Source organism: Rissa tridactyla, chromosome 14 (genome assembly GCF_028500815.1).
Source record: "Rissa tridactyla isolate bRisTri1 chromosome 14, bRisTri1.patW.cur.20221130, whole genome shotgun sequence".
Classification (NCBI taxonomy): Eukaryota; Metazoa; Chordata; class Aves; order Charadriiformes; family Laridae; genus Rissa; species Rissa tridactyla.
Window position 1 is genome coordinate 12,217,773 of NC_071479.1, and position 27,681 is coordinate 12,245,453.

A 27,681-nucleotide genomic window follows, 5' to 3' on the forward strand; every position below is an offset into this window, starting at 1 on the left:
AAAAGGCTCAAGTCAAAAAAAGGAAAGATGTCCAGATTTCCAGCTGGGCTAAGCTGTGACCACCAGCCCATAGACGTGGATAGCAAACAGCACATGTGATTACAACTTACCTGGGAGGTTCCTCAGTGAACACCGCAGAGATGCCATTGGGTAAGGCACTGGATCGTGAGTAGAAAGTGTGCGCGCTGCCTCAGTCCCCGCACCAGGGAAAGCACACAGATAAGCTCTTCGCTGCTCTAAGCAAGAGCAAGGCCTGTCCCTGGCGGTTTCTCTGTCCATAAACCCTTGGGGGAAGAAATCCAGGGTTGGAGATGTCTCTGCCATCATCTGGGCATGTTCCACCTCTTTAAGTCTCTCTCAGAATTGTTTTGTGACTTCCTCCCCTCTCCCATTGCAGAGGAGCAATTCTCATCTGGTGCTTTCTCTCCCTCCTTGTATCTCACTGCAGCATCTGCGAGCGGTTCGGTAGGGAACAGCGCGATCCCAGAGAAGGAGCGGCAGAACATTGCCGAGAGGCTCCTGAGGGTGATGTGCACTGACCTTGGGGCTCTGAGCGTGGTGAGTGGGAAGGAATTCATCAAGCTAGCGCAGACCCTGGTGGATAGCGGAGCTCGCTATGGTGCCTTCTCTGTCACCGAAATCCTTGGCAATTTCAACACACTGGCTCTGAAGCATTTGCCTCGGATGTACAACCAAGTGAAGGTGAAAGTCACCTGCGCCCTGGGCAGCAATGCATGCCTTGGCATCGGTGTCACTTGCCACTCGCAGAGCATCGGCCCCGATTCTTGCTACATCCTGACGGCTTATCAGGTGGAAGGCAACCACATCAAGAGTTACGTCCTGGGAATTAAGGGCGTAGACATTCGAGATAATGGTGATTTTATCCACCACTGGGTACAAAACGTGCTCTCGGAGTTTGTGATGTCGGAGATCAGGACGGTGTACGTCACGGACTGCAAAGTCAACTCCTCTGCGTTCTCCAAGGCAGGCATGTGCTTGCGTTGTTCGGCCTGTGCCTTGAACTCAGTAGTGCAGAGTGTGCTGAATAAGCGAACACTACAGGCTCGCAATATGCACGAAGTGATCGAGCTCCTGAATGTCTGTGAAGATCTGGCAGGATCCACGGGCCTCTCGAAGGAGACCTTTGGCTCCCTGGAAGAGACCTCTCCCCCACCCTGCTGGAACTCGGTCACCGACTCCCTCCTGCTCGTCCACGAGCGCTACGAGCAGATCTGCGAGTTCTACAGCAGGGCCAAGAAGATGAACCTCATCCAAAACCTGAACAAACACCTGCTCAGCAACCTGGCAGCCATTTTGGCTCCGGTGAAACAGGCGGTGATCGAGCTGAGCAACGAGAGCCGGCCAACCTTGCAGCTGGTACTGCCCACCTACGTCAAACTGGAGAAACTGTTCACTTCCAAAGCTAACGATGCTGGCGTAGTCAGCAAACTCTGCCACCTCTTCTTGGAGGCGCTGAAGGAGAACTTCAAAGTCCATTCGGCACACAAGGTAGCCATGATCTTAGACCCTCAGCAGAAGCTGCGGCCCGTCCCACCGTACCAGCACGAAGAGATCATTGGCAAGGTCTGTGAGTTGATCAATGAGGTGAAAGAGTCCTGGGCAGAAGAAACAGAATTTGAACCTTCAACCAAGAAGCCTCGGGCAGCAGGGGAAGCCACAGCAGCTCAGGAAGAAGATTGGTTCGGGAAAAATGAAGTCTATGATTATTTGCAAGAACCTCTCTTCCAGGCCACCCCTGACCTGTTTCAGTACTGGTCGTGTGTTACCCAAAAGCATACAAAACTAGCCAAGCTAGCCTTTTGGCTCTTAGCAGTGCCTGCTGTTGGTGCCAGAAGCGAATGTGTAAATATGTGTGAGCAGGCTCTCTTAATCAAAAGGAGACGGCTACTCAGTCCAGAAGACATGAACAAACTCATGTTTTTGAAGTCCAACATGCTTTAAGACTGTCTTTTAATTAAAACAAAACTTTAAAACACTGTTCCAAACAAAGAAAAAGAATTTTAAGTTCTAAACACTGTGGACCTCATTATGAATGCCCCTGGAAACCAAGTGCTTTTTTATATATATATAAAAATATAAATATATATAAAATTAAGTTTGAAAGGAAAGCCGAGCACGTGAGAGAGACAGCCCTCTGCCAGGAACGTGCTCCTTTCCATAGATAGTGTGTGGACTTGACAGACTTTCTAATGTTTTCAAGTGGGCAGACCAATGGGAGGCTGATGTTCTAAAGTCTTCAGGCAGCTGAGATCTAAAGTGACTTGAAGTTTCTTTTGTTTCTCCTCCACCCCACCTTTCCTCTTGTCCCCTGGGCCATCTTGCCATGGATAATCAGACTACATTGAACAGACCAGTTCTGCACTGGACTTTGCTCCTTTGAATAACTGTACACCTTGAGGGCATTTGTCTGCAGCCTTCTTGACATACAGTGCATGTTATCAGGGCAGCTGTGTTTTATGAACACCGGTATCTTTAGAAATCAGGAAGGGAGACTTTAAGGGTTGTTTTTAATTTTATTTTTAACTTTTTTCATAGACGGTTTTCGCAAAAAAAACGAAAGTTACTCTGCTATCTCCACTCCCAGTTTTGAGTTAAAACGCGTTAGCTAGTGCTTATAAGCTTGATTTAAAACTAAGAGAAATGGTTCATGGCAGAAAATGTGTGTTACGTTTCTTGGATATTTTTTTTTACAGCATAACTTCTTTTCTGAATTCCCAGTGTTAATTAGCTTCTCTGTGAACTCTGTACATCAGGGGTCCTCAAACTTGTTCTAGAGTAGCCCGTTCGCAATTAAATAATATCCTTATGGGAACCACAGCAGTTGCTCATACGCTAGAAACCAGGAAAAGCAAGCACGCGGTGACAGCACAGATGCCTGTGGGCCACCAGCAAGCTTGCCGGGGTCTGCCAGCTGCCATTGTACCTCAACTTTTTGTAGACCTTCTCAGTACCCACACTCAAAGTAACCTTCGCAAGGCCAAGGACAAACCAAGGTGTATGATTTTTCAGGGGAACAAAGATCATCAGTTTTGTCAAACTGGGGTTTGAAGGAAGCTTAGAGAAGTGCATGGGCTCAAAGATCCTTCTGAATGTAAGTGCTCCTGATTGAGTGCAAAGAATATCTTCCCATTTTGTTTGGAATGGTTTCCTCTAGTAGCACGAATGTCTTTTTAATACCTACAGTGCATTACACTACTTGTTATGTTGCTGAATCATTCTGGCTAGGAAGGCCGCGGGCCCTTAAACGTTCACGCTTACCGACTCACCCCAAATGCAATTAGAGATCATCATAATGCAAAAACATCTCAGTCGCTCTGCTGTCCACCGAGGCCGGTGCTCCGCTGTGTCCCGTGCCTGTAGGCACAGTTCCTGGGCTGCTGGACGAGATCTCCGCAGGCTGTCAGGTTTGGTGCCTCTTGGACAATTCCCATCTTCTGGTGCCAAACTGTAAATTTTTCATCACTGGGACTTGTATCCCGGAGGCAAATTGAAGCAAATTCTTATTTTTGGAGTAGTTTCTCCTGCTTCCAGTAGCGTGCTCTGGAGCTGCGGTCACAGCGGCAGCAGAGCAGCGTCGGCGGTTCGGGAGGATGGACGCGCTGGGCCCCGAGCAGGCAGGCTGGGGGCTGGAGCCCTTCCGCGGCGCAGGGGTGGGTTCTGGTTGCTGACAATGCGGTGGTGAGACTGGGGGCCCTCCGTGAAGTGCTGCTGTTGAACAGATGTTAAACCAAATCCCGCCTGCCCGTCTCTGGTTGTAATAGAAGTTGAAAGTCCCAAGACGTGAGAAATGGCAAACCCAATCTCTCAGGCTTCGTGAGCAGATGCCTTGAACCTGGCAGGCACCAGCTGGCAGCGTCACTGCCAGGGGGCGCAGACAGGGAACGGTTTGCGTGGCAGAGACCTTCCCTAGGTCAAGGTCGCTGAAGGTGGCTCTTTGCACCCAGCTCTCTTGCCCCTTTCAGCCTGGAAGCAGGATCTGCTGTTAGGCCTGAGTGTAGCATTTGGGTTGACCTCTCGGCACTGTGACCGGCATCAGGGCAAAACTACTCGTCTCCTAAATGTAAGTTTTGCATATGGATATCTTAAAAGACACAGTCTGCAACGCCCCTGACAGCTGCAGGGGGAGCAGCACTTGAAGATGCGCTGCCGAGGCAGAGGCGCTTGGAGATCTGATTTCTCTGGCAGTGGTTTTTGCAAACGGAGGTGTTGGTTGTAGGGCCAACTTTTCTTCCTGCCGGTTTTATTTTCTCCCGTACAAATTCTGCCAGCCCAGCCACCTCTTGCGCCCACGGTACCACATCTGTTTGCACTCGCAGTGCAGGAGAAGCCTGTAACAAACCATAACTAAGTCTCCAACTACAAAGCATTTGTGCTGTGCTGCTGTTCCCACTGAAAAGCACAAGGTGTCCTGCTGCAGGAAGACATGGCTGGAGGCTGAATCCAAAGCAAGGTTAGCTTCTGAGGCTGCAGAGTGTGTGCCCTGCAGCTCAGCTGTTGGGCAGAACCGGGGACAGGATTTGTAGTTCTTTCTTCTCATGGCACCTTTTAGCTTGAGACCTGAGACCCTGAGAGCCAATCCCAGGCTCGTCGGTGCTCGGGCGAACGTGCAAAAACCTTTGCATTCCTTTGGAAAGAAAGCTCCAAACCCCAGCACTCCTTTGCTACGGGACAGGCTGATGATTTCTGTGGGATTTGACAACTCGGGCTCATTGTGTTGTCTGTCTGCAAGACATTAAGGGTGGGGAGTGGACGACGCAGAGTTAGCACAGGTTTAAATCCTTGGAATTGAGAATGAGGTAAAATTGCAGTCATTTGTGCAGTCATTTGATGCCCGGCCGTGCCCAGCAGAGAGCTGGACCGTGGCTGCACAGCCAGGACACGCAAACAGAAAGGCCGCAGCCACCATTAACTCCCAGCCCATCTCCCCTTCCCCTTTTCCCAGTGTGGTTTTGGCATCAGATCAAGAGCTTTCTTCCTGTGACGACCAAAGAGAGGGATTGAGGGGCCCTCTCCCCCGGCCGAGTAACTGTCAACTCCAAAGCAACTTTGGTTATAGTTGCACTAATGATGGATGTTAAGCAAACATGCAGCATTGTCTGCTAGATGAGATTCTCCCAAAGACTTAAAAACTCGACGTAGTAGCTGAAAAAGCAAAATAAAACCCAAAACCCTAAAATGGAGCAGTCTGTGAGAAGAGGAGCTGGTTGGCCAGCCGCCTTCTCCAGCGACTCAGTGGAAGAAGCCGCAGCTTTTCATGAGGCTTAATGTAGTCACAAGATGTTCTGCTCAGAGGAGCTGGTCAATGTTCTGCTCGTGGCGTGTCTGCCCACAGGCTGACTCGTCTGATGTACTTCGGCTTCATTAAAAGGAGGGAAGCACATCTGGAGCACACGTATTTACCCCAAATTTTGCTCCTATTTCTCCTTACCTCTTCAAGACTTGGATTTGCATTCTAGGGAGCATAGATACTTTACCAAGGTGTGAATTTTGGAAGCTCTTCATTTGCCAGGTTACTCCAACCGAAACTATTCCATGATTCGGTTCTGTGGTTGGCTCAGTGGTGTGGAGCAGCACTCGCGCTGTAAGGAGCATTGTCCATCCTGGGGTGGGAGACCGGAGAGGAGAGGGTTTCTTAGTTTGGCCAGGGCTGTAATGAGGTTCTGCTCCATCGGAGCTAGGAGGAGAAGTCCTCAGAATTGGGATCATCCTCTGGTAGGTCACGTTGGGAATTTGCCTTCTGCTTGTTTGTTTCCTTTACTTGCACTTGAGAAATGTGGTGGGATACAAAAGTGGTGTATGTGTCCTCCAGGCTTTCATTAGTTTCTGCTGCTTACTCTGTGCCTGACCTCGCAGACTTCTCTTTCTGACTTCCCAGTTTGCTGTGAGAGGGGTTGTCATCTTCAGGTGGGGAGCAAGCACCAGCAGAAGATGAACTGTAAAGAGTGAAGGGCCTTCCAGTCCTGTCTGAACATCCTTGTTGCTAGAAAACAGAGAAAGCAGGGTACAAAAGCAGAGCTCTTCAAAAGAGAAGGTTGTTTCTGTGTGAGTACAGCAGCCAGAGGGTCAGTGGAGAACATGGAGCCCAAATTTCTCTGCTGTGGCTGTCTCCTCTCCCATGTCTCTACTGGTGGCCAGTAGTTGTGTTCTGGCTTGCAAGGTGGGCTTGGTGTCTTGCGCCTGGGTCGGTTTCAGATGGAAGTAAACTTTTCTTTCTGTCAAAGCTCTATGTCTGTTCGAAGAAAACTGATTTGGTTGTATTTGAACTAGTGCAATCTGGAAAACTGTCTGTGAAAGCCGACTGCGGGCTCAGGTTTTGTCTAATTCAGTTGTCTGTTAATTGCTGGTTAAACCAGTTTAACTTTGGGATAAATTGGTTTAAGCATCCACATGAACGACCTGCACTGATTTAACTGCGCTTGCTGGGTGTTCTCCCCTGCTGATCGGAGGATATGTCCAGAAGCAGCTCAGGGAGTCACGACCCTCACGGGAATTTTGCAGATGAAGCTGTGGCAGATCAGGCTTAAAGCTCGGGAATGACTGAAAATAGAGGGGGGACGCTTCTGAAAATTGCTTGGGCTCTAAATTGTGGTGTCTGAGTTAATCCAGTGCGATGTCTCAGGTTGGTCGGCTCATTTTTCTCCAGCTGCTTGCAATAACCTGGAAGGTTTAGCGTGAGAAGAAATGGCGGCATAGGTTCATCCTGGGGGATGAGTCCACTCAGCCTCACCCCGTCTGAGGGACCGTTCCCACCTTCTGGGTCCCGCAGAAGGCGAGCCAGGACGTAGTGTTGCGCAGGAGCAGGGTGACTGAGACATGGTGCGACTCGGAGAACGCCGTGCGCATTTCTAAACAGCACCAAGTTCCTATAAATCAAAAGACAGTAAGAGAGCAGGCAAAAAGTTACGGAAAGGCTGGGAGTGCTGCTTTGTCCTGAGGAAAGACCCAGATCTCTAATTGCATCTCTCTGGCCAACGGAGGTGGAGAGGAGCTCCTGTGAGCAGTCAGAGGGAGCACCCGCAGGAGGGGACAAGGTATTCCCTATGGAATAATTAGGAGTAACGGGATGAAAATGAACATAAAGACACTAAAGGCAGATTCTGGGAAACCTTTTCAGGGAGGAGAAATCTGTTCATCTGGGAGGAGTCTGTTACGGGAATGTTTTTTGAGCCCTGTTGTTTGGAACAAGGCTGGACAGCCTCCGGGAGCCCACTCCGTACGGCACGGGGCTGCCTGGGACCTTGCTGAGAGCAAAGGGCCTGGCGGCAGAGGTGGGAAGTGATTCCTGCGTCTCGACTCCGGTCCTGCCTGATAGGTCCAGGGGGGTTCACAGAGCGTTTTCCTCTGCATCTTCCCAGTCACCGCAGCACCGAACCCTTCCCAAAGCTCCAGTACAGACATGAACCGGGTTTCCAAAGGAGGGAGGCAGTGACCGGCAGAAGGGGCAGAGGAGGAAACACCAGTTGAGGAGCGAATGTCTTGTCAACCCTTACGCTGCCAAGGTGAAAGAATCGGGGTGGGGGAGAGTATTAAATGTTCCGCTGCTTCTGCTGCGCATTTTCTGTGCTACGCCGTGATCTTGAATCCACGGCATCCATTGGGAACGCCCCGAAACATCGGCTGAGACTCAAGGTCCTGTGTCAGGTACTTCTGAAGATGGCGCCCCGTAGCAATAAGAACTCCCTTTTCACAGCGCCCGGGACCTGTCCCCGTGCCGCGGGTTATCATCTTCCTGGGGCTTCTGGAAATGTCACCGAACGAAACAAACGATGATGAAAATAGGGAGGGGTGAAGCCAAGCACAGCTCCGAGCGGAATGCCTCCTCGGTGCTGTGGGGTAGTTTGCTTATGCTAGGCCAGAAATGGTAAACCAATGAGAGTGTATTGCCCTGAAATTTAATTTTATATAGTGAATGTTTGAGGGGTTTCTGTTGAAATTTGTTTTTTGTTTGGCTGGTTAGGTGGGTTTTTTACTGCTCCTCTTAAGAGTTTTAAAGCTTGACGGAAGAGTTTTGCTCACGTTAGACAGCGGCGCATCCAGTGCACGCGTTAGGCTCTAGTGATCCGTAGGCAGCTGGGTTGGAATTATTTTTAGAATGGCTTCTGGGGTGAGCCACAGGAACGGCTCATTGATGCACAACATCAGCCGCTGACTGAAACGATTTTCCTCCTGCCCGTCGTTCCGGCGTCGTTGGCGGTGGGTAGCGCGGCCCGGTACCTGGGGGGTGGGCGGCGCAGCCTTGGCCGTGGGGGTGGTTTATGGTGGAGTCGATGAGTACAGGCACGTCAAACCCTTGCTTTTTACAACCAAAGTTCCTTAAAACGACACTTCAGCCTCATCAGCTCGTTTGCAGTCTTCTGGGGGGGCCTTGTGGCGGTCTCGGCGGTGTGCGTGGGTAGGATGGGGCTGTTTTTTTTCCAGCGGGCTGGGGGGTGGGAGGAGGGATTTTCTTTTTTTTCTTTTCTTGCAATCTATGGAGAAGGACCTTTCCGCTCGAGGAAGGCGGCATGTGTTCTGGAAGGAACAACACTCTTAGGAGCTGTTTGCCACGGTCCCTTTAAAGTTATTGGGACTTCAAATTTTATATATTTTTCATTATTTAAAAGGAAAACTGATAACGGATGAACTGAAACATTCGTGACAGGTGGCTAGTGGAGGCCGTAAGGCCGGGCGGAACGCACGTCGTCCGGAGCGGGAGGACTCTGCTCCGCGCCGGAGCTAGAAAGTGTCATGCCGACAAACCAAACCATCGGGAAATCCTTGTTTGCAGCCAGTCTGAAAAGAGAAGCTGTTCCTCCTTCGTGTGTTCGTTTTTTTTTTTTTTTGAAACCTCCTGTTGGGAGCTGAATTCGTGTCGTTTCATCGAGCAAACAATTAACGTTCTCCTTCCCCCCCCCGCCCTCCCTGCCCTCAGTGACTCCTGCGCGTTTCCTTCCTTTCTGTAGATGCAGATGTTCTAGGCAATACCACAGATGCACCTGCGCGTGTCTCTACCTGCGAGTGCAAGAATCTCATGTCATCTTAAAAAATACAAAAAAAAAAATATACAAAAAATATACAAAAAATATCTTTTTTAGGCCAGAGTTTTCTACAGGTATTAATGAATATTTTTCTTAATCCTTATAAGTTTTATGTGTTTAATATTTCTTAATACCGGTAGCATTAATTTATACTTTTGTAGCAACACAATATTTTTATAAACCGCCACCGCTGGCTTTGTCTTCATAATGGGGAAAAGTGCGGGCAGCTGGCCCCGCGCTGTACCATGTACTGTATTTAAAAGGTTATCTAATGTCACACTTGCTGTGTTAATAAACAAAACAAAACCTGTTTGAAGTCTCATGTATTGTTGGTGTGGATCGAATGACTCAATAGAGAGCAATATTGCACGGGGTTGAGTTGCTGATTTTCATTGTGATATACGAACGCTTGAGGCCAACTCAAGTTCTTCTGATTTTTTTTTTTTTTTTTTTCTTTTTAGGATTTTGGTTTTGGTTTGGTTTGTTCTTTTTTTTTTTTTTTTTTTTTTTTTACAGCTAAATAAATTCAGTGCTGTTTGAAACTTAGACTGACGTCAAATGAAAAGGATTATTAAAGAAAAAAAAATAAAAATCAAGGTGTTTAAATGTTGCTGTTTTTAACGAGTCTGTTGCTGTCTGAATGGAAATATTCCACGAGAGAAGAGGAATAGTTCCACTTAGCTTCCAAACGAGCTGAGCGCTCCAGGCCAGAGCTCGGTCATTTGGAGATATCTTAGAGACATGTTTCTGCAACATTCTTTTCAGAGTTGATGCCAAGGCAGAAGACAAACTGTAACTGTAAGAAAGCATCCGTTGCTTGAGGATTTTCATGTCAGTGTTGTATTTATGGTTTTACAATAAAACAACCTTTAGGAAAAAAAAAAAAAAAAGTGTCTGGGGTTTTCTATTTTTCAAGCACATGAAGGGACGTCGCCGAGCGCTGGGTGTCTTGTGAGGAGGGAAAACGTCACCTAAATCTCAGCAGCGGTCCTCTTTGATGGACCTCATCAGCTGTAGAACTCCGTAGTGGGCTTCTCCCCGCACCCCTCCTGCGCCCAGAGCTCGCTGGAGCCTTTTCCAGAGCACCTTCTGTCTCACGCCTGGTTGCCGGCGCAGTGAACCTGCTCCTCCCGCCAGTGAGACGTTTCTGTGTAGCGGAAGGAACCGAGAGTGGCTGGAGGGGCTGCTCGGCGCGTTGTAAGGGCGGCGTTTGGATTCACAGCCCCGGGACGGGTTCAGCTCAGCTGGTTTTTATGCTGCCGCGGCGGTGCGAGCTGCCGCTGGGCACCGTAGTCCCGACTCAGGGAGCGTGTTGAAGCTCCGCGGTCAGAGATTCCGCGCTTGTATCAGCAGATCCACCTGCCAGCTTGCTTTCGCCCCAGGAGAAAAGAGCATTCGGGCACTGGGCAGGTTCACTGCACGAGTCAAGGCCCTTGACGGCTGTTCATAACCGTAACCAGAGTAGGAGAGGGCACGGAAAGTCTTTGTTTGGAGGCTGTGTCAGTCGGGACCCGCGTCAGCGACTCCCTGGGTCGGGAGGACGTGGGGCTGGGGGGGGAGCGCTGGCCGTTCCGCACGCGGGGACGCAGCCGTGCCAATGTTCTCTGGAGCTCCCAGAGCCACCTCCTGACGGACCAGAAACCGCCGGGGAATGGTCCCAGGTGGAACAAGTGCATGGAGCAGGGTTCAGAGGAGGAGGCCAGGCCTGCCGCTGGAAAACCCAAGGTACGTTGTCCATCACCCTTCAGGTGTCCTTTTCTTGACCGGCTTTGCCATCCTTTGGGGTTCTCTAACCGTGCACCCACCCCCCAAAAAAACCATTGCTTGAGGATTAGGAAGTTTGTAGTGAATTTGTTAGTTGGGAAAAAACAAAACCCAGAGACGCGGAATGGCGATAGGTCTGGCAATGGGATAGACTCTCCTGGGTAGCGGTCACGCGTGACGAAAAGCCACAATAATAAATAAAACTATCAGAATATATTAGTAAGAACAGCTGGAGCTTTGCAACAGACTTGATGTAAGAGTGATTTCAGTAAACAACAAGGTTAGGTGTCCTCACGTCCTAACCAGATGGGAGTTAGGATTTGTTTGGAAAATCTAAACATATAAAGTGGATAATGTACAGCCAGACAGCACAGAAGGCTGGAGGCCAGGCCTCCTCGGCATGCCAGTGTCTGCCAGCGCTAAATGGTCCTTTTTGCTAGACCCGTTTAAAAGGATAAATAAGATCGCAAATGGAAACATCAGAGGCTTAAGCCAATCCTGTCTTATTTCCCCATTCTCTAATTTCTGCCTTAACAGGACGCAACTACTTCAGCCTTAGTAATAAAGGAAATGGTAGCTCAGAACTTGGGCTCTGCTGGAGGTATCCCATAGTTTCCTCTCATTTCGGAATTAGCAAAACTGACAACTCACCATCTCTAATCTGGTCTTCCAACAATTTGCCTGCCTTGGAGGTTTGTCCGTCCTGAGACGCTGTACGTGGGAACGCGGTCAGGAGCGGGGTGCCGCAGCCCGGCTGTGTTCAGGAGCTCTGTACTTGTGCGCGTGAGTCTCTGCGTGTGGTGGCCGCGTGTCCCCTTGGGTGTGTGGGTGACCCGCGCCATGTAACGTAACATCTCTGTCCTGGTAGCTGAGATTTCAGCCTCTCGCTGCTTCTCTGATGACCCATCACCGCGAGGGCGGCTGCTCCCTGAGGAACGGGGTGCTGGGAGCCGCGGGGGTCCCACCGCCCCCGAGCGAGGTGGGCAGGGCAGGCCCAGCAGTCACAGCCAGGCTCGACCAAGAGCCCGGATCATCGGGCAAGCTCATGGTGATGAGGCAGGTCTGAGGCCAAGCTGGGAAGTCAATTTGCATCTCGGGGTTGGGATCTGCTGAGGGTAGCCAGGGTCCGACACAGCCCAGCAATCGCTGGGCAGGTCCGTGGTGATGGGACAGGGTGGAGGTCATGCTGGGATGTCAGTCTGTTGTGATTTCAGATCAGCCAGGCCTGGGCATGTCTGCGGCTGAGCTGGGGACTTCCCACAGTGTAGCTCAGGACAGGGGCTGAAGGTCCACAGCTGAGCTGAAATGGGGCTCCTGGGCCATGGGCAGGGGGTGGACGAAGACCCAGGTGAGGCTGCTCAGGGCCACTGAGACATGATAGTGCTCTCAGGCCCCTGGGAGGCTCAGGCTGTTGAGTTGGACAATGCTCCTTGTCCAAGCTCCTGCCACCTCCTTAAGTTCCTTGCTGGAGATCCCCTGCGGCTCCTGAAGCAGGGCAGCGTGGCCCAGCTGCAGAATCACTTCTCCCATGCAAGGACACCCCACAAAGCAGCAAAGAACAACAAACTGTGACCATGACATCAGCTTTAAAAAAAATTTATTAGTGAAATATTGAGAGCGCGATAGCCAGGTGTGAAGGGTGAGGGCAGAGCTTGCACATGGTTATCTGGGATGCTGTCGGGGTGGGCGATGGTCCTGCTCCCGGTCCTGCTGTCAGGGTTAATGGTGAAGGAGGAACCAGAACCCTCAGGGAAGTGCAGAATTCACAAGGCACAGGCAAACGCCCAGCACGTGAGACCGGCAGCTACCGGCCCCCATGGAAAGCTGGATTTGAGCTTTTGCTCTCGCTGGCTCTTGGCACAGAGTAACTGCCAGAGTCCTGCTGCCTGTACAAGGCAGGCTCTGCCTGGGGAGATCTGGGGTTTCTCTAGGGTACGCAGCAAGGCAGAATTTAGCCCTTCGGTACAAAGCATGTAGGCACAAAGCACAGGAGAATTTGGGCCAGTTTTCGTCAGATTTGCAGCCTAGTCTGCATGTGTTAGCTTCATTTCTGATCACGGTGACAGTGGGTGACACCCATGGTCTTGCCATGAGACAAATTTTTACAGCCGACCATGTACCCAAGGTATTGCTGGAACCCAGGGGTACCAAAGCAGGATCATACTCAGATCCTTGACCTGCAGAGTTGTTGTCAGTCTGAGTGATCTGGTCACCAGGATACTCCCTCGTCTTCCCAACTAGGTGCATTAGCTCCGTAAGGAATTGACTCGTGCAAGAGCTCAGTAGGCTTGAAGGAGCCCACAGGTAAGGCAAGGACATGGTGGGCAGCTAAAACCCATGCTGGCCTGCCTGCTGCCACAGAGAAGGAAGACGGCACGCGTCTGCGGGCTTTGCAATCACACCCCGATGCCACGCAGACGTCGGCCAAGGCTCCCCTGGGGAGCTGAAGCTTGGCCCAGCCAAGGGGATGGCGCAGAAGCAACAGCGGCCTGGCTGGGAAAGGGCACTTCAGGCAATAAAAGGCCACATGTAAAGCTTTTCATCTAACTATGCAAAATGGTAGCAGCAGTGAGAGACACGGGCACTTTAAAGGCAGTTCTGGCAATCTTAAATTCATGCTCAGCGCATACGTTGGAGCGCAGGTACAAGAGCGTGTGACACCCTTTGAGCTTTGATGCCCGACACGAAAGGTAGAAGAGGATTGCCAGGGCTCAGGCTCCGCTCGCTGGGCAGGGCCAATATTGGTGACATTGAAGATGCCTGCCCCGCCCCGCCGACACCTGGGAGCCACTGGCCGCTTCTGCAGCGAGGTCCTCACCAGTCCAGGCCCTGCTGCGCCGGGAGCCTCGTGCTCTTCGCGCTGTAGAACTGGGCGTACCAGCGCCGGTGCTTCTGGATGCCCGAGTCCTCCCTGACCAGCAGCGGCTTGGGCAGATACTGTTTGTTATTCCAGATGGTTATATCGCGCTCGAACTGGGGGGAGAGGGAGGGTGTCATTCAGGTGGGGAAGCTGAACCGGCAGTTTTGTGCGTGCTGCCTGACGCTAGGTTTATTTTTTAGCCTTTCTCCCAAAAGGCCGGTTTGGGACCGCTCGTGCTATTTGTTGTAACTCTACAGCTGTGTCTGCAGTTAGCAGACCTTCAGCCCATCGTAGCTCCCAAATGAGAAGCCACTTTCAGCTTAGACTCTCCCTGCCGTACGAGATCCTGTAAAAGAAATGGGTGTTGTGTAGGTAGGAGCTGCTCCAGCTGAGATTTTTTTCTTTTGTTGGGTACCTCCAGCCAACCAGGGCGTTACAAATTCAGCATCTGCGTCTTAAACTGCGCTCAGACACAGGTGCAGTAAGATTTATTGTGTTTTTCCCTTGGCAGTAAGTCTCTGCAGAAATGAGTGCTGCTCATTCACATTAATAAGATGCAAAATATTAAGCCAGCATTTATACAACACGAGGTAGCACAGCCAAGTTTGATTTGGGGTAGGTTTTTGGCATCTGAAAATCATCTCTTGGCAATTTTTACTCTAGTGCCAGTGAAACCCTCTCTGGTCAGACCAAACAGTTTCCAAGCTTGAACCCTGACAGAAGGGAAGGACATGAACTCTTCGGACTGCGTGAAAGGGGATGACTGCAGGGATGATTGTTCTTGGTAGTGCCAGCTGGTGTAACAAGGAGCAACAGCTGCAGGTTGCAGGTTGAAAAGTTCAAAATGGACATTAAAAATAAAAACTAACAATAGGGGTAGAGCAATAATGGAATGCGTCACCCAAGGAGCTGGAGAGATGGGGGCATTCTCCAAAGGAGGAGGCCTTCAAGGCCATGCTTGGCCTGAATTTGGCAATAGTCTTCCCCCAACTGAGCTATTGAACCGGAGACCTCCAGAGGGACCTTTCACCACTTTCATGAATCCCTGAGGAAAGGACCTGGAAAACCTCCGTCAGGTGGGGTAAGAGTTGCCACATCTCAGGATAACAGGAGGATTTCTTGGCAGAGTGCTCACCAAAGGAGATAGGATGATCTTAGAGCACCAGCCTGGGATGCTGGAAGTCTGAATGCAGTTATTAGTTCCCTCAACGACTTCCTGCAGCTTGGGAGAGGTTGGCTAATCCTTGTGCCCCAGTTCCACCTCCACAGGAGAGGAATAACACCTCTCTGCCATCCTCCACAGGAGACCCACTGCAGGGACTCCCTTTACTAAACCTCCAGTTCAGTTCTTTGGGCTACTGAAAATGAAAGGTCATGCCAAGCGCGGAAAAACTCTTTCCCACGAGAGCTTTCCTCCCATGTATATCTGAGCTCATGCGGGACATTGCTTTTCCCTCCCACACCTCCTAACCACGAAGCTCCAGGGGACCACCTTTGGCTGGTCTTCCTGGGGGGCCTTACCTGTATGCACTCTGCTCTCAGGATGAACTTGGGGATTATGGCCGGCACGTTCTTCTGGTAGTAGATGGTGTGGACGACATTCTGCAGGAGCGGCTCCAGGGGAGTCACCGTCTGCAGGATGATCCCACGGCCCAGCAAAGCGTGTTCAAAGAGCAGGAAAACCAGGCCTGGCCCCACCTGCAGAGCAACAGAGCACCCTCAGGAACGGCCTCGGATAGTCCAGCCCTCTGGGTAGAGCAGCTCCCACAGCCTGAGACCTGCCTGAAATGTCTCCTAGACTGTGTTCAAGTCCCCCTTTGCTCTATCTTTTCTTCAGATAATAACACAAATTCAAGCTACGCCTCAGGGCCGGGAGTCACAGAGTGCTCCCAACCGGGAATGCTCCGCAGCCCAGGGGAAACCCAGCAGAGCCGTGCAGCCCGCGCTGGCCTGGACATTCACAGATGTGTCCGGGCTGAACGGCTTTGCCGTGGGCCCACGGGAATTCATGAGTGTTTCCATAGCTCTACTGGTCCCAAAAAATTTAAAATCTAATCTTCTAGGAAATGCTTCCAAATTTTCACTTGGTCTTGTTGTTCATCAATGAATGACCTTCAGGTTGTTGACACCAGTCCTGGGCTCCGATCTCAGCAATACAATACGGAGGTAACACAACATCCCCGCTCCTGCTCTGCCTTTCTCCTTGGCACCTACAACACCCACAGCAAGTTTTAGCTGAGATCAGGATCAGCCTTTTGTCTTGCATGACACGAAGTACCAGTTCTGTGCTCTTTGACGTGCGCGCAGACACGCAGGTGCATCATCATACACTCGGTCCTTTGAAACACTGCAGATATTGCTGATTTTTCTCAGCTACTTTATGTACGATTCCTTTAATGTTTGGTTGGGTACAAACTCTTTGTAAGGTTATTTTAATGTCCTTTTTTTCTCCTGTTCATTGGTATCAGTGCTAAATAGCACAGATCTAAGAACTGAACAGAGATACAATCAACTTCCACTTTGTGATAATTCCCTCATTACACCAAAATCTACCCCTTATCAAAGTTTTGTGTCGTGACTTGCTATTGTTCTCAATTTGTAATATGGGAATAGGTCAAATGCCTTCAAAAATATACTAGAACAAAGTTATTAGTTTTATCAGGCAAGCTTAGCATTTCAAAAAAAAACACCCCAAAAAACACAGAAACGAAGTGAGAAGATCCAGTTCCCACTGATTCGTGTTTAGTGGCATTATTTCTGTTGTCCTTTCATTCCCCTCATCCAGGGCTGGTCTTGGGCTACAAGACAGGCTGTTCCTGGTTGTTTGCCTTTCCCGGGCATGTCCAGCACGGACTGAAATTGCCCACATGGCTGTGTTGTAAAGAGCCGTGACAAGGTGGTGTGAAGGTCCCTCCGGATTGTCCCCGCTGTCTGCTCAGGTACCAGCTTTTTATTTTCCCGGTTATTTTGCGGGCAGAGCAGTCCTTACGAACCCTCCCTTCTCTCCGCGTTGCCCGGTCACGGAGCAGCCCCAGTGCCAGGTTTTGGCCCGTGTTCCCGATGCGCTGGGTTGGAGAGGCCACGCTGGGCACAGAGTCAGCCTTTCGGGTGACAAAGCCCTTCAGCTCGGAGTGCTGGTGGTGGTCTCCCGCGTGGGACATACCTGCCTGGCTGAAACCGTCAAATCCATCAAGGAGACGTGCTTCCCAAAGATGGTTGCGGAGTGTTGAAGCAGCAGCCGGGAGCAATGCTCGTTGGGCTCCGGCTCCGGCCGCCACTCCGCCTGGAGGGAGGGAGACGGAACAGCTCAGTCCAAGATATGGGGAGACGGGAGGACGGGCTGAGGGGAGGCAGCAGCCAGATGGTGACGAGAGCTGGGCATGAAGAACATCTAGGGATGAGCACAGATGAGGGAGTGCAGCCAAAACCCTCAGAGACACAGAAAAAGGACTGGACATGAAGAGTGGGGGATGCAGCAGAGGGGTGAGGCGGGACTGATGCCTTGAGACAGAAAGGGGACCTGGTTTGAAAGACTTCGAACTCCTCATGGCTAAGAGGGGAGCGAGGGTCTTACCTTCCAGATGTGCTTCATAAAATCCCACAGCTTGGACCTTGTGTATCTCAGATCGGATCCGCCCAGGATAGCTGGTCCATGGACGAAAGCCAGGTGAGCTGTGTCAGCCGCGTTTTCGGGGATTTCCTATCATTGGGCAACAATTTGCCATGGGTGAGAGTTGACTTGGGTGGGAGGTGCCTGTGTTTAAGAGCAGTATTGCAACGACGCTGCCGTACAGCCCAGGGCACATCATAGAGTCATAGAATCGTAGAATCATTCAGGTTGGAAAAGACCCTTGGGATCATCAAGTCCAACCATCAACCCCACTCTACAAAGTTCTCCCCTACACCATATCCCCCAACACCACATCTAAACGAGCCTTAAACACATCCAAGGATGGTGACTCCACCACCTCCCTGGGCAGCCTATTCCAGTGTCCGACCACTCTTTCTGGGAAGAATTTTTTCCTAATGTCCAGTTTAAATCTACCCTGCTGCAGCTTGAAGCCGTTCCCTCTTGTTCTAACGCTAATTACCTGTGAGAAGAGACCAGCACCAACCTCTCTACAGTGTCCTTTCAAGTAGTTGTAGAGAGTGATGAGGTCTCCCCTCAGCCTCCTCTTCCTCAAACTAAACAGTCCCAGCTCCTTCAGTCGCTCCTCATCAGATTTATTCTCCAGGCCCTTCACCAGCTTCGTTGCCCTCCTCTGCACTCGCTCCAGCACCTCGAGATCTCTCTCGTATTGGGGAGCCCAGAACTGGACACAATACTCAAGGTGTGGCCTCCCCAGTGCTGAGTACAGGGGGACAATCGCCTCCCTCCTTCTGCTGGTCACGGCGTGCTGTGCTCATCGCACCGAGCACAGCGGGATGCTCACAGGTACATCTCACTGCAAGAGGCAACCGAGCGAGCAGAGGAAGGGGCCTCAGCACAGACCGACTGGGACTAGTCCTTCACTACTGTTCAGGAATAATTTAAGCATGAAGCTCAGAAAATTCAGAGTTCATTTTAAGTTCAAAGAAATCTATGTGTGTCAACTTCTGCAGCTGCACAAGCTGGGACTCCAAACAAGTCCGTCCTTTGGCCCTGTAAGAGTTGCAAGGAATAAAGCATTTTTGTGTTTGCGCTCCTCGACTACTCTTCACATACTTCTGAACCTTTAAACCCCACCGGCCTGCGCGCAATATGTCACTTTTGAAAATGTTTTAACTGCTTATTACTCAAGTACAGCAGCTTTCCACCAGTTTCACAAGTAGCACAGCCTGGCCCCTGTGTGCGCTGTGTATAGACCTGTGTGCACTGAAAAGCAGAGATGAAATAAATATTACTATCCCATCAGTCTCCCAAATTCTCCCTGCTTGTCACGACTCCTCTGCCCACTCCCAGAGCCGCATCTCCTGTGTCTCGTGCACATTCTTCTAATAATTCTTCATTTCTTTCTAACCCACTCCCCTTTTAGCCGTGATTTAGTCTGCAGGCAGGCGCTGCCTTTGGAGAGAAGCGCGTTTTACGTTGTCATTTTTGTCACTGATTTTTACAAATAGAGCTGTTCTGCTCAGTGGCAAGTAGCTGAAAATCTCCCCAGGTCCAAAGTCCTAAGGGACTGCCCATTTTCAAACCTGCCTCTCCCGGAGGAGCCCGCCCCGGCTCCCTGCGAGGAGCGCGGCCACGGTGGCTCCTGTTTGGTGCCGCAGAACCCTGACCCTTCTCCAGCCCCGTTTCCACGGAGAGGCGATGGAGGAGACAGCCAGTTTGTTCTCCCCGGCACATCTGTCAGCCTGTGACGGTGATTATGAAGATTAACAGCAAAATAACCCTGCGTTTCCATTGCGGTGATCGATGAGTTGAAAAGGCTCCTGACGCCAAGTGCCGCAATTCTTCGAGAAGCTTTATTTCAATTACATCAGTTATAAGTCAAAGCAAATTATCACATTCCCTTTAAGTACCCGGAACATCTGCTCTCTGCTCAAGAAGCCCACGATCCGTGTTTGGGGAACATATGCTGTATGCTGGATATACGGGGCATATTTCTAGGTCTGAGCTCTGCCAGCAGAGGTGGCACTGGGCGCAGGTGGAGCCCGGTTAATTGGGAGGGAGATGTCCCTGAAGGGGTTAACTGGGAGGAGAAGTCCCTGAACTGGACTGTAGGTGAGGACAGGCCTGGAGGGGTGCGGGCTCCCTACCTGGATGTGCGCGTCCACCCAGTGCTCTGTCTGTCCGCGGAACACCCACTCCTTGGTGGCCACCTCCCGCTGCTCCGGCACGGCCCAGGTGGGACCGACCCCTTCGCAGTGGTACCACACCAGCAGCATCCCGTTCACCTCGCAGGACGGCCAGGTCCGGACCCTGGCAAAATCCGGCACTGCGAAGGAGAGAAAGGAATCGGTTACAAGCGGCGTCTCCCAGGCTGACACTGGGGCTGAGGGTCACCTCGTCCTGAACCACGGCCCAGAGCTCATCGTTGTGGGTGGCACTCACGTGCCACGGACTCTCTGGTGACACCTGCCACCTTTCAGGCTGCTGAAGAAGGACAACAGCTTCTGAAGTTCACAGAAGAGTGTTTGCTTAAATCAGTTTTATTTCAATTGGGTGTTTTGCGTAAGTTTTTTTTAAGGCAGGAGCATGGCTGGTGGCTCTGCAGCTGCTGTCACTACTCAAAACGGTTCAAATAATGAAGTGTCTGCTGCATCAACGGACCCTCCTCAAGTTTCAGTGACCCAAAAGGAGACAGTTTTAGTCATAGAAGTGCAGAGTAAAAGCCACCTCTGCCTCTTGAGTTCCAGGCATTCTCTGTTACAGTACTGCAGTACCATGCGTTGCCTTAAGAATGGATCTGCAGCCTTTCCAGTGAAATGAATTTTGGCATTTATATTTACCCAATTGTCAGAAAATGTGTCTTCTACTGGACCGGAAGGTTTCTGCCTTCATTACTTTTTTTTTCTAATTTGCAAACAAGCATGGAGGACAGCGCTTCCTTGTTATTCAGCCTTGGACAGTCACGTGGGAGTTGAAATAACAGGAGAAATTATGTTCCTCCTTCAGTCAATGAGTATCAGAGGTGGCAGGAGGAGACCTCCGCTGTGATTTCTGATTGGAAAAATCATGTGCTTTGGGTGGGATGCATCTCATGAAATTTGAAAAGGGGCCTCACGCGCCCCCACGCAGCCCCAGGCTGGGCTGTGGCTGGTGTCCCCTGCCAGCCCCGTGCCGGAGGAGCTGCCCTTCCCAACTCTCCAAAACCCCCTCCGTCAACGTGACCTGCATGAGCACAGATGGCTTTTAAATCTGTCAGAATCACCCTGACCCGTTTGGGCTGTACCGGGAGCAGGGCAGCTCTCTGCAGTTACCCTCTCTTTGTATCAGGTGGCCACAACTCTGAATGCAGCAGTTTCAGATGAAACAACACATTTTGGCAAGCGTTTCAGTATATCCAGAGTATCCATTCTCATTTTGTGATAAAACACATCTTTGCTTGTTATTTGGAAACAAATTTTCAATCAAAGGCAGCTCCTGAGTGAGTGTGTACGAGGAAAAAAATACAGCATTGATCTTTTTTTTTCCCTGAAAATATCACACACAAAACAAAGGAATTGCTGTTTAGTGAGATCTATAAATTGTTCATCTTGTCTCATGTAGACAGCGTGTTTCTTTCACTTTGGGGAAAAATTGTCTGTTCAGTAGAAAGACTAACTTTTGCTGCTAATCAGTGTTTTCATTGCTACCCCAATCAATCCCAACCAGAGGAAGCTGAACTTCTCAGGAAAATGACTAAGCGCAAGCCCAAGCAAAACTCAAGGTCAGTCTGTTTGCTGGTTTCAGCCGCATCGAGACCCGGCGATTTAAACCAATTAGTGCAGCCAGATCGAGTAACTGTTAATGTGAACTTTAAGTAAGATATTCTTCCTACACAGTCACTGCAAACCATAGCTAAGAGGTAGGTGTATGCGAAGAGCTTTCCTGGATTCCAACCAAAAATTCCCTTCACGCCTTAAAAGGAGAAAATATTGCCATAGAGAGACCATTCTGTCATGCTAATGCGACAGATTTAAGCACTGACGTGGTATAAGCTCTCACTATAGAGTACAGAATCATTTCTGAAACCCAACAGCTCCTCAGGATCCATCCCTGCTGGTGCCATGCGTGACTCAGAGTTAAAAATCTTCTTTTATACCCTGCTTGCTGAATGCAGGAGTTGTAGGATTATCGAAATCAAGAAGGGTGGTTATTTAACTATACCAAAGTTCCAGTTACCATCTAACATAGGAAAGGGCACTGGAAAGTTATGCCCTGACACGGACAACCCAGGAGGAGAAGCAGGGCATTGCGTGACGCAGGGGAGCAGGATGGAGGGTTGGTTATTTTTCCTTAATGGACCATTTTTCCTTAATGAAATAGCTTTTAATGAGGACACACGGGGCACTGCCAGTGCCACAGATGCTTTCTGTGGATCTGGGGGAACTTCACCTTTTTCAGCATAGGGGATGCGGGTGCATTTTCCGTCTTCTCCTCGAAACTGCCAGCCGTGAAACGGGCACTCGATGCAATTGCCCACGACGCGCCCGCCAGCGGCAAGGTTGGCCCCGAGGTGCGGGCAGTAAGCATCCACCACGTAGACTTGGCCATCCTGGGTGCGAAACACAGCGAGCTGTTCTCCTGCAGAAATACGAGGTTATGAGGTTGTAGAAACAACATTCCCACATTGAGGTGCTGGAGTGTGTCCGGAGAAGGGCAACGGAGCTGGTGAGGGGTCTGGAGCACAAGTCTTGTGAGGAGCGGCTGAGGGAGCTGGGGGTGTTCAGCCTGGAGAAAAGGGGGCTGAGGGGAGACCTTCTTGCTCTCTACAGCTCCCTGAAAGGAGGGGGCAGCTGGGGGGGGTCGGGCTCTTCTCCCAAGGAACAAGCAATGGGACAAGAGGAGATGGCCTCAAGTTGGACCAGGGAAGGTTAAGATTGGATATTAGAAAAAAAATTTCTTCACCTAAATGTTTGTCAAGCATTGGAACAGGCTGCCCAGGGCAGTGGTGGAGTCACCATCCCTGGAGGGATTTAAAAGCCGGGCAGGCGTGGTGCTGAGGGACATGGGTTAGTGGTGGGTTTGGCGGTGTTGGGTTAATGGTTGGACTTGGTGGTCTTAAAGGTCCCTTCAACATAAATGATTCTATGATTCTATGAGGGGGATGTCAGCAAGACACATATTGCTTGGCCCCTCATAAAATCACAGCTTAGTTTGGGTTGAAATGGACCTCTAAAGGCCATCTAGTCCAACCCCTCTGCCATGGGCAGGGACATCTTCAACTAGATCAGGTTGTTCAGAGCCCCCTCCAACCTGACCTGCAATGTCCCCAGGGATGGGGCATCCACCACCTCTGAACCTTCTGAACAGGCTTTTACCCAACGTTGCAGGCACCTGCCTGTGCAGAGACATGCAGAAATATCCTGCTGAAAATTAATACTGAAGGTTTTCTTTCCTTTCTAGTGGAGGAGCAGTGGCAGGACAAGGAATAGGCTTGCTCCGGAGAAGTTATTTAACCAGGAGATGGCACCAGGCAGCTGCCAGAGCTGAAGCGGGCAGGGGAGACCCGCGGGCAGGAGCATCTGCTGACAGCAAAAAAAGGGCCATGCAAAATTGGGCTGGAACTGCTGCAGCAAATGCCCAGGCCGTGGTGGCTGTCGGCTCGCTGCCGGGGCGTAATAGACAACCCAGAGCAGGGAACGGTTGTGCCATGGCCCTTCGCAGCCCGTTGTTTCACGTTGGCACCCTGCAGAGCCGGGCAGCTGCCCGGTGTCCCAAGGTGCCCGGTGTCCCAGGGTGCCCTGTGTCCCAAGGGGCTGCTGGAGCACAGACACCAGCGTGTTGAAGGCTCCAGGCAGGGGCAGCATAACTTCTCCTGGTCGTCTCTAAACCCTTGTGGCTTTGACCCTCAGCCCTGGTTTTTGAGCTCTGGGAGCCTGTTTCAGCTGCAGGATAAAAGTTGCCTTCAGAGAAGTATTTAAAGATCTAGGGTCCTTCCCCTGCTAAGGGAGGGATCCACCCAGAGCAGAGCAAGAGCTGCAGGCAAAGATAACGCCGTTCCTGCCCCTTTGCCTGAGAGGTTTAGAGCAAAGAGCCCAGGCTCATACATTTCGGGCATCTCTGGTAATGGTCACTGGAAGGAGAAGCCCTTCATCCCTTTGCTCATGAGCTCCCAGAGCTACAGCTCGGCAGCGGAGGCCTTCCTTGGGCACGGGTGCTGTGAGCCAGGGAAGGGAAGGGAAGAGGGAAGGGAAGGGAAGAGGGGCGGGAAGAGGGATGGGAAGAGGGACGGGAAGGGAAGGGAAGGGAAGGGAAGGGAAGGGAAGGGAAGGGAAGGGAAGGGAAGGGAAGGGAAGAGCCTGACTCTGCTCCAGGCAAAGAGTAGAGGGCCGGTGCTGGTGTTGCCACATTGCTCCAGCACTCAGACTTGCTTTTCTCCATCACTGGGCCCGATTCCCTCTGCTCCCTGAAGCGAGGTGAGGTTTGCCCTGCTCTGTCCCTGCTCAGCCCTGGGATCCTCCTCTTCCTCCCCACCCCCAGGGCAGCACTGCCTCAGCCGAGCAAGGAATTATTAAACTGGAGAGACAGACATTTCCTGGGCTGTAGCCGAAGATCTGCTCATGGCATGGCTCCACCCAGCAGCGCAAAGCAACCACGGCTGAATGGCGTGTCAGTATTATCTAAATAAATGCTCTTCCTGAAGGGACAGAATCGGTGCCAGATGCTTGCCCGGCCTGGCACAGAGCTGCTCCGAGGGTGCTGTGGCACCACATCCCTGCCAGCACCGACATCCCTGCCGGCAGCTCAGAGGAGAGGGGCTGCTCCTCTGGGACCTGGCTTGAAAGCAAAGTTAGACCTGCTCCAGTGTCCCCTCAAGTCACGTCCTGGTTGGAAGGGGATGCAGCTGGTCTGGGAGCTCAGAAGCACTTGGGGGCTGTTCATACAGATGTGGCCACCGAGTTAAAGGCCAGGGTGCTCCAAGATCCTCTCTTCCATACTGTGCTTCAGGTTATGCACATACGTATTCCGATTTCATCAGCTTGTGTAATCTGATGGTTACAGCAACTGCTGTAACCTAAAGCTCAACAAGTGAGATAAGACCAAACTAAACTTTGGGAGCCAGGTCCTGTACGTATTTTCCCAGACAGCCACGCTGATGCCAAGTGACACAGTGTGAGCTATCCCACCCAAACCCACTTTCCTTGATTGAAGTTTTGTGGCCCGGGCAAAGAAAAGGAAACCCTGCAAGCTTTCCCAGCCTTCGAGCCTAGTAAGGATTATTTCCAATATCTGGTTGTACTCCAGTGCCTGGAGATCCCTCCTTACCCAGGACACCTGGCTCTGTTGTCCCTCCAGTCTTTCTGGAAGGCTCTCACACACCTGCTGGCAGCAGGCACAGGGGAGTGGAGGCACTTGAGGTGCAGGTCCTTCTCCCCGCCCCGAGTAACAGGGATTTATTCTAAAACATCAGCATTTTCCTCCCTCTCTAACCTGCCTCTCTACCTGACCTGAGGTTGAGGGCAAAGCAGGGAAAGGGTTCCTGCTTGTTGTTGGAGGTGTTGCAGGTTCACCAGGAGCAGCAACAGTGTGAAAACGCAGAGGAGCAGCGTTGGATGGGTCAGACCAGAGCACTTGGAGCCCGGAGGGTCCCAGCCACCTGCCCCAAGGAGCAGCCCTGCAGCCTGGTGCTTTGCCCACCCAAGTTTTAGGATGGTTTTACTCCAAGAAGGTCCCACCTCTAGAGCTCTCCTTCATACAAGCAGCCTGGAGCCTTGAAGATCTGACCAAAAACCTCACCCAGGACTCCTGGCCAAGCGCTGCTTTTGCCTCCAGGCTTTGCCCTCTGGAGCCAGCAGAGCCAGGGGAGAAGCTGATCTCTGCTCTGGCTCGCGCATCAAATCTGATGTCTCCCCACTTGGGACAACAGTATCCTGGCCTAAGGTGTACTGAGAAGCTCTGCTGCAGGTGAATATTAGAATATTAACAGCCACATACTGATGTTTTCCTACTAAATTAGCCTATTTCTTTTATGGAAATCAAAGCGCAATTGTAGCAAGAATAGCACACGGGATGTAAAGAGCCCCAGGCCACCGTGCAGTTCTGGGCCCTTGGCTCAGAGGGTGCGCTCTGGGCTTGTCCTGCACAGGAGCCTCACGGGGTCTGAGACGCTTCCCTGCGGCAGGCGCCCGGGCAGCGGCACTGACAGCGCCCCGCGGAGCAGAGCCGCTCTCACCCCACTCCACGGTCTCAGGAGAGAATGAGGCTTTCCTGCGTGCTCAGTGCCATGTTCTGGAAGGTGTCCCATCCCAAAAGATGAGTCTTGCAGGGGCTGAGTCAAATGATTTTTGTGCTTTCATCTCCGCTGGCTCGCTGCCTCTGGAGCAGGGCTACATTTCCAGGCTGGGCTCGGAGGCTCCAAAATAAATTAGACGCCCACAAACCTGGAGGCTACAGGTTGTTTAACTGTCTTATTTACTGATAATCTTCCTGGCACCAGTACGCCACTGTCACTCTGCCACTAAAAATGATTTTACAAGCACATTTCAGCCAGACCCAGAAGCCTGGGTGCCAGGAACCAGGCTTCAGGCAGACAACCAAGGGAGTCATAACACATATAGGGCTCTCTAGGCCATGCGTATTGGATTGTATAAGTCCCAATATACAAAAATAACCAAACCCAAACAACTTCACAGGACAGGATGGCTCTTGAAAATAGAAAAACTCCCACAGTTTCACCACTGAATATGAGGGATATCACTGAAGAAACAGCCCTCCTGATGAGGAAGGCACCAGCACAAGTCCAAAACCACCTTCAAGGCAAAAGGACCCTGGAAAAGCACAGCACCCCTCTGCATGTGGCTGTGAGGCCCCATCCTGATCTCCCCAGGAGACGGGGAGCTGCAGGCAGCGATGCCTGGGAGGAGAGCCCAGGCAGTGAGATGCTCTGGTGTCCCAGCAAGGAGCTCAGACAGGGGTGCCCTGCACGCCCTCCAGGAGCCTGTGCCATGATGTCCCCAGTGACCCAGCAGGGATACCCAGTGCCTATTGTAAAAGCCCAGGCTGTGACATCCTTGGTGCCCCACGCAGGTGCCCTGAAAGGAATACCTGGGCAGAGCTGTCCCGGCAGAGCCCCTGGCAGGGATGCCCAGGCAGGGATGCCCTGCACACTGGCAAGGAGCCCGGGCAGGGACACTGCACTTCACCAACTGGTGTGGATACCCCAGTGCCTCAGCAGGACACCCAGGATGGGGCGCTCCAATGCCCTGGTGAGTATGTCTGCTTGAGGATGTCCCAGCACCTCAGTGGAGGTGTCCGGTCAGGGATCTCCCTGTGCCCCAGCAGGGATGCCCTGTTTCCCTGACAGAGATGCCGCCCAGGTTTCCCTGGTGCCCTGGTGGGGATGTCCAGGCAGGGATGTCCTGATGACCCGGCAGGGATTCTGGCTGGGATGTGCCAGTACCCCAGCATGGGGACTGGCCTGGATGCTGCACTGCCCTGGCAGAGGTACCCAGGCAGGGATGCCCTGGTGCTTGGTGGTGTGCCCGGGCAGGGATGTGTCATTCTCCAGTGGAGATGCCTGGGCAGGGATGCCCTGGTAGGCATACCCCAGTATCCCTGCAGGGATACCAGGCAGGGATGCCCTGGTAGGGTTGCCCCCGTAGGGATGCCCTGGTAGGGATGCCCCGGTATCCCAGTGGGGGTGCCCTTGTAGGGATGCCCCGGTATCCCAGTGGGGGTGCCCCGGTATCCCGGCGGTGATGCCCGGGCAGGGATGCCCTGCACACTGGCCAGGATCCCGAGCCTCATCGCCCCCGTTGCCCGGGCGGGGGTCGGGGCGGCCGGCACTCACCGAGCAGTGCGATGCTGCGGGCGGCGCCGCGGGGCAGCTGCGCGGAGTCGAGCAGGCGGTACCAGCCGTTGGGGAAGGGCGGCGGGAGGACGCCGGGCCGGCGGGAGCGGCGGGCGCGGCGAGCAGCCTCCCCGCGGTTCAGCCCGGGGGCCGGCAGGTAGCCCACCTGCCCGGGGCCGCGCCGCAGCACCAGCGGCCGGGAGCAGCCCAGCAGCAGCAGGACGAGGAGGAAGAGGAGGAGGAGGGGGGGGAAGAGCAGCGCCCCGCGCCCCGGCTCCCCGGCCAGCTGCGCCGCTCCGCACCACCCGCTCCCCATAGCGCGGCCCGTCCCGCCGCCGCCGCCGCCCCTTATAGCGCGGCCGGCCCCGCCCGGGGAGGCGCTCCGTGGGCGTTGTGGGGCCGGGGGGGGAAGGGACTCCCCACCCCGGGGACCCCCCGGGCATCCCCGGCTGCATCCCGGGCTGCGGCGGCGGCGGCAGCGCGGCGTCTGCTCCGCCCCGGGGGGGGGGCTGCGACCCCTGGGCTCTGGGGTGGGGGTGGGGGGGGCATGTCGGGGGGCGAGGAGAGGTTCTGCCTGGGGAATGGGGGGCAAATCTGGGGG

General features: G+C 52.3%; 2 protein-coding genes across 18 annotated transcripts in view; one reads left to right on the forward strand and one right to left on the reverse strand.

Annotated features, from left to right (window-relative positions):
- Nucleotides 1-9,938, forward strand: part of ZNF618 (zinc finger protein 618) — a 171,539-nt gene extending 161,601 nt beyond the window's left edge. For 14 of the 17 annotated variants that reach the window (XM_054220261.1, XM_054220268.1, XM_054220266.1 and 11 more), the window contains one exon: nt 449-9,938. In XM_054220261.1, coding sequence (XP_054076236.1) covers nt 449-1,962 — 1,514 coding nt within the window. In that variant the 3' untranslated portion in view covers nt 1,963-9,938. The remainder of the gene's footprint in view (nt 1-448) is intronic. The other 3 variants (XM_054220272.1, XM_054220274.1, XM_054220278.1) reach the window with 1 other exon arrangement.
- A 3,678-nt stretch (nt 9,939-13,616) lies between these two features.
- Nucleotides 13,617-27,396, reverse strand: LOC128917689 (cholesterol 7-desaturase nvd-like). Its single transcript, XM_054221059.1, has 7 exons — nt 27,081-27,396; nt 21,683-21,871; nt 19,402-19,580; nt 17,237-17,362; nt 16,826-16,945; nt 15,184-15,360; nt 13,617-13,775 (listed from the first exon to the last, which is right to left on the reverse strand). Exons 1-7 carry the CDS (start codon nt 27,394-27,396, stop codon nt 13,617-13,619), a joined length of 1,266 nt encoding a protein of 421 aa, XP_054077034.1.
- Between the last annotated feature and the right edge of the window lie 285 nt (nt 27,397-27,681).